The sequence below is a fragment of the Nuphar pumila genome, chromosome 8 (assembly GCF_984573655.1).
Source record: "Nuphar pumila chromosome 8, dmNupPumi1.hap1.1, whole genome shotgun sequence".
NCBI lineage: Eukaryota > Viridiplantae > Streptophyta > Magnoliopsida > Nymphaeales > Nymphaeaceae > Nuphar > Nuphar pumila.
In genome coordinates, this window is record NC_143256.1 from 99,176,560 (window position 1) to 99,182,559 (window position 6,000).

The 6,000-nt window shown below is 37.3% G+C and overlaps 1 protein-coding gene across 2 annotated transcripts in view; it reads left to right on the forward strand.

Annotated features, from left to right (window-relative positions):
* LOC149830037 (putative phospholipase A2 homolog 1) overlaps window positions 1-2,749 on the forward strand; it is a 78,120-nt gene extending 75,371 nt beyond the window's left edge. For both annotated transcript variants that reach the window (XM_090016274.1, XM_090016275.1), the window contains one exon: window positions 2,226-2,749. In XM_090016274.1, the coding sequence (XP_089872400.1) occupies window positions 2,226-2,404 (179 nt within the window). In that variant the 3' untranslated portion in view covers window positions 2,405-2,749. The remainder of the gene's footprint in view (window positions 1-2,225) is intronic.
* Window positions 2,750-6,000: the final 3,251 nt, after the last annotated feature.

Here is a 6,000-nt window from a genome sequence, read left to right on the forward strand (position 1 = left end):
TTTAAGAATAATCACTTTTATGTTAATTTTTATTTGCGTTCCATTTCTATTCTCATTCAATTCCTATATTGTTTTTTTATTCCTCGCTTCTCGCTTCCTATATATTTTAAAATGCATCGCTTCTCGCTTCCGCTTCCCATATTGTTTTCTGCTTCTTCCTAGTTTGGCAACCTTGGGTCAGATAGCTTCATTGTGAATCATACGACCCGATCCACTCCAGTAAAACAGTGTTTGGACAAGTTTTTGCTGGATTTTAACCTTGGATATGAATATCTTATTGGATCCAAATGGCAAAATATGTTTAAAAATTGTGTGTTTCTTACAAAAAAAAATGTGGAAAGTCATATTCTTGCTATATATGCCTGCAAAATGTGTATTGCACAATCCAACATGCTCATCCTGAACATTTATCGATGATTTTGGCTATGATTTTAGCCTCAAATATGGGTATTATATTAGATTAAATAAATTAATGCAACCAATTCTACTGCATATATTGAATAATATACAAGGCACCAATCCTTCTCCAAGTTCATAACCGGATTAAAGGAAGAAAAAAACAAAAATCCAAACTGCAAAAAACATCAAATGTATTACAACTGAGCTTAAAAAAAATTAACAGGAAAAAAATGCTAACCACCATTAGAACCAATTTCCGGAAAAAGAAAAAATAACTAAAATCCTCACCTCATCATCTCATCTTCTTCTTCACCGTCACCATCCTCATCCTGATCCTCATCCTCTCCCCCTCTTCTAGAAACTTCTCCAAATCCTAAATCTTCATAAACTGATCTTCTATGTCTCCACCTTCATCCTCCTGGCTCTCCCCTTCTCCCTCCTCTTCCTCCTTCTCCACCACTGACCCCATCCATTGCCTCCTCCACCGCCTCAATTCCGCCCCTTCGCTCCTCCAAACCCTTGCCATCTGCCCCAACCCTCCTCGTGCTAGGCGGATTCTTCTCCAACTGCCGGATCTCATGATGAAAGCGACGGGAGAATTGGTAGGGCTTGGAGGTTGATTTGCTGCCATATCTGCAGAGAGGGAGTCGATGGGGGAGAGGAAAGAAGTTGGAGGGAGGCACCGGGGTATACCCCGACACCTTTTTTTTTCATTTTTTTTGTTCATGCATGTCTAGGGACGTTCATACACCCTTGTTCCAGGGGGGAGAGGGTGGAATGGCCCTGGACAACTAAAATCATCCCAGCAGGACACCACATTCCAAGCATCATGTGTTTGCATGGTGGCTGGGCCGCATGCGTTGCACGGACAGCGGACAATGCTGTCCACGCAATCAAACGTGCTCTAAATAACTCAAAGGATCACTTTTTGGCTTCTAGAGACTACTTGGTAAATAGGCAGGTTCTTTGCCTGATTTCATCATCTCAGTTGTTCCTCTACTTAGATTATGACTTACCCAAGGCATGATAGCACCAAAAATCTTTCTGGTTCAGGTTCATTTGGTGGTTTATTGTAAAGGAAAATGATTAAGTTTATGTCTACTTATATCAATGTGTTATCACCAAAAAAAAAACAAAGTCTCTTGTAGATGAAAATGATTAGTTAAATTAATTTGTGTTATCACAAAAAACCAGTCTCTTCCATGAAATAACTGGCATTGCTGAACTCTTAGTCACATTATCTAACCTAAAATAAATCTTGACCATATAGATCTATGAAATTATACATTCATACAATGAATATTAATAAACATGGAACCATCTCAAGTTGATCCCTGGCGAGTTGTGAGCCTGTGCAACGGGTAAATTTTGTCATAGTTAGTCTTTTATCCAATAAATCAGTGTGCATTTCTGATTTGGCTTTCATGGACAGTGTTGTGCAACTTCCAATAGTTTATTTATATTCAGCTTTGAATTATTCAAAATATGTGATTCCCAGGATATCTGGTCTCAGTGCGACAGTTTTTTCTAGGTAAAGTTTCTGTCTTGCCTTTTTAAATGACCTAATTGCATGTGTTTAGTAAGAAGCCCATGAAAATGAAACATATGATGGGTAGATGGCAATCAAAATCTTGTTATGGATCCATTTCCTTGGTCCATAGATTACTTGTGATTTATACACTTATTCAGTGAGTTTTCTCTGTTCCACTTTCTTCATTATTTGACATGGAGTCATAAGACATTGTTTTATTTGGATCATCAACCATAGAGCTGGTTACTTATTGGATCCAGGACATTTTTAATCGCTGATTTTGCAACTTTTACAGGAATGATGAATGTGAAATGCCATGAAAAATTTAAGAACTGCATCAGGAAAGTGCTGAAGTCTGGAAAAGTTGGTTTCTCTCAAGAGTGCCCTTATGAAACAGCCATGCCAACAATGTTACAGGGGATGGACATGGCAATCCTATTTAGCCAGATAAGTAGTCCATCTTATGAGTTATGATGTTCTAACGATTTTGCCCAGAAAAAAGGCATGAATATTATCATCCATTAATATTGAATTTTTTTGTTGCCATTGTGTGGTGCAGTGGCGAGATCACTAAACCAGTGCTGCTATGTGTCTTTTTGGGATCCTAACAATTTTTGCTTGATGCGTGAATTTGTACATGCATATGTATAAACGTAAAAAGTGTGTTTATATGCATACATATGCAAATGTAGGGTTGTTTACCAGATAACAATTTGATTTGGTTCAACTAAATAGTTGGAACCATATATTTCTGCTTTTTGGGTTTAGACAGTTTGACTTTCTAGAATCACCATAATAAAGTTGGTGATTTCCTTTGAATGAGCTTTCAATCCTGGATCTAAGGCACTACATTTGAGGTTAGCCTCATTTGTGAACATCTAAGGAAAATGTAGTAGTTCTGGAGTCCTTTGAACGAGTAATTTGCTGGATGGTGGAAAACAAGAGGTGAAATTGTTGATGGTAGAATGTGTGTGCGCATGCACATGTACGCATGCTGTGCACACATGAGAGCTGCTAGATCATGGTATCAAATGTACCAATCGTGTTAACATTATTATCTTTTAAAGTTTGCTATCGGCATAGGTATCTTGGATGCAAACCCAAGTTTAGGCAATAGAATTTGAATATGAAAATGACGGCTAATTCATTTGGTGAGAAATGATTGTACTGTCCTTACCAAATGGCACACTTTTTGAAATGCCTACCAATTTGACAAAATCCCCCTCGTATCCAAAATCTTTGATTTTTAACCCTTTTAGGACATTTTTGTCTTTTGTACATGCGAACCAGTTGAGGTTTGTGCGACATATAGGTACCTTCAATAAAAAGATCGCTCGCAGAGATTTGCAAATATAGTAAGACTTGCGTGAAGATAACCTGTCGACCTATTTTAAGTAAATAATTCTTAAGGAGCTTCACAAATGTTGACATTCACATGTTGCCAATGTTTTGACTTTTGTACCCTTAGTACACCATCTTAAAAATTGTACTATCTTCACAAATATGGTACTACCTTTGCAAATATAATACAATTTTAGTGAAAAAAAAAACTGTGAACCTTCTTTAACTAAATACTCAGGTAGGACCTTTATAAATGTGTGTTGACATTCACAGTCACCTGTGTGAATGTTCTTGACTTTCGCACTTTAGTTCGACATTCACAAATATGGTATAACCTTAGCAAATATACTTGTTGTGAATGTTGTACCTTTGCATGCTTGTTGATTCATATATAAAGTCATTTAATTCTTTTTTTTTTGTTTGCTTCTTGATAAAACCTTAAATGACTTGTTAATTTTCATTAATTATTTAAATAAATAATTAAAATATTATCTTAATTTTTAAGTAGTATCTTTACTTAATTTATTGAAAAGCAAATAAAATTATCTGCTTCAGTGAAATTAAAGGTTTCAAGAAATTTAAAACTTGAAATTTAATTTCCCAGTTAAAAACCTATTTGGATATGGTATTTGGATCTGGATCTTGAGTAGATCCGAAATTCAATTGTAAAAGTGGTTGAATTTGATATTTGGATTTGGACCTTAGGAGGATCCAAAATTCGCTTTGGAATTTGATCCAAATAGAATTGGATCCAATCCGGATACAAGATCAAATAGGAAACTTGGATTAAGGTCTAAATTAATATTTTAAAATTTAATGTATTAAATAGTCTATCTACTTAAATATATTGCCTAAAACTAAAAACCATGATAAAGTTTATACAAATTTTATCTAAGCCCTTAAGGAAAAGAATTAAACCATATAATAAACAAAAAAATATAATATAGATATAAGTGAGGGTCACCCCTCCCTAATGGGCCTCTCCTACGTAAATGAGAGACCACCTTATTTTTTTGTCTTTTATTTTTTGTAATCATGAGGGGGAAAACAAGGGTGAACCGCTTCCTCTTCTTCAAGGAGTTAATAAAAAAAAAAGGGAGGATAACATTTAATGTAAAAGAAGAAAGAGACACCACGATGGAATATGACCTCTCTTTCTCTCCCTTTTTTCATATTAAATGAGACAAATTTAAGAAATCTCATGCTTACTCCATTCTCTCTATTTTCATAACCCTCTCTTCTTTAAGGAATTAAATATAAATAAATAATAAAAGGTAATAAGTACAACATTAAATTACCTTATGAGAGAGACACATGACCCTCTCTGTCCATAACACACACTCTCTTTATCTCTCCCTCTACCTATCTCTCTCATTTCTCTTTCTCTCCCTTCTCTTTTCTCTCTCACCCACACCACATGGCTGAGGGAAGAACCCCATTTCAGATGATGGTGCATGCATCCGATGATCGACCAAGAATCGCATTCGATCCTTGCCAACTTGACCGATAAAATGTAGGATCTTTTACCAAGTGTGCGTGAGTAACAGGTCAGCATGTAGGCCCATGTAGGATTGTACTCCGACATGTTTGTCAATCCACCTCCCGTGGTGAGATCGACGACATATCAAGTGCGATGGAATCCCATGATGTTTGTGTGTGATTCAAACCATATAAATGAAGAAAAGGGAATTTTTACACATATTTGAATGCCTACTACCGGTAATAGTTATATCCTTGATTTTTAAGAGTTATTTCAAAAAGATATATATTGCTTTACACGAGTATCATGTGATATTCACATTCATGAATTTGTGATTTACCATTTTAAAGACTATTCTTTTCTTTATGAAGAAAAAAAAAGGTATGCCTCCATGATTGATATGAGGCATAGATTTTACATGTTTGCACACACACACACCTTGCATAGATTGTTTTTTATATATCTATTGTTTGATTGTTAAAAAAACGGGTGTGAACGATGGGGTGTAACTAGGAACGGCCAGGGGTCGGTTCGACCCTAACCCTCATTTCTGGATAGTTGGCATCGTTGGTCAGACCAACTAATTTGGCTGGCCTGATCCGGTGTGACCTGGGTCGGCTGGCCCTGAACTGGGCATAGCGAGCACAGCAGGGCGCACCCTGCCGGTGTCGCTGCTGGCCATCTCCCACTTAAGGTGCAGCAGACTAGGGTCTGCTAAGCCCCTAGCCTGCTGCCTTGTCTTACGCAAGGCCGACGGCCATTGTGCGCAGCAGGGCATCCCGTACCCTGTTGAGCAGAGTCGGCCGGGGCCAGCCGCGACCTGTTGTTGCTTGCTGTTTGGGTGCAGCAAGCGCAATGTCACCCTAGTGTTTGGCTGTTAGGGTCTACCTACCTATATATATATATATATATATATATATATATATATATATATATATATATATATATATATATATATATATATATATATATATATCAGCCAGTCGGTTGGGTCTGCCGACTGCCATTATGGTGTGTAGTTGGTGGCTGCTACACGGTTGAACACAGCAGAACCGACTGCTGTGTTGGGCAGCTGGCAGCTGGCAGCAGGTAACCAGCAGGGTGTGCCACCTGTTGGTGCGCTGTGACCTTAACTGCAACAACCCGATTGCAGCCCATGAAATGTACACGTGCAATGTAAAAAAAAAAAGGGTAAACGAATTATTCAACTATTTCAACTGAATATATATAGACGAAGCAAATGTTCCTT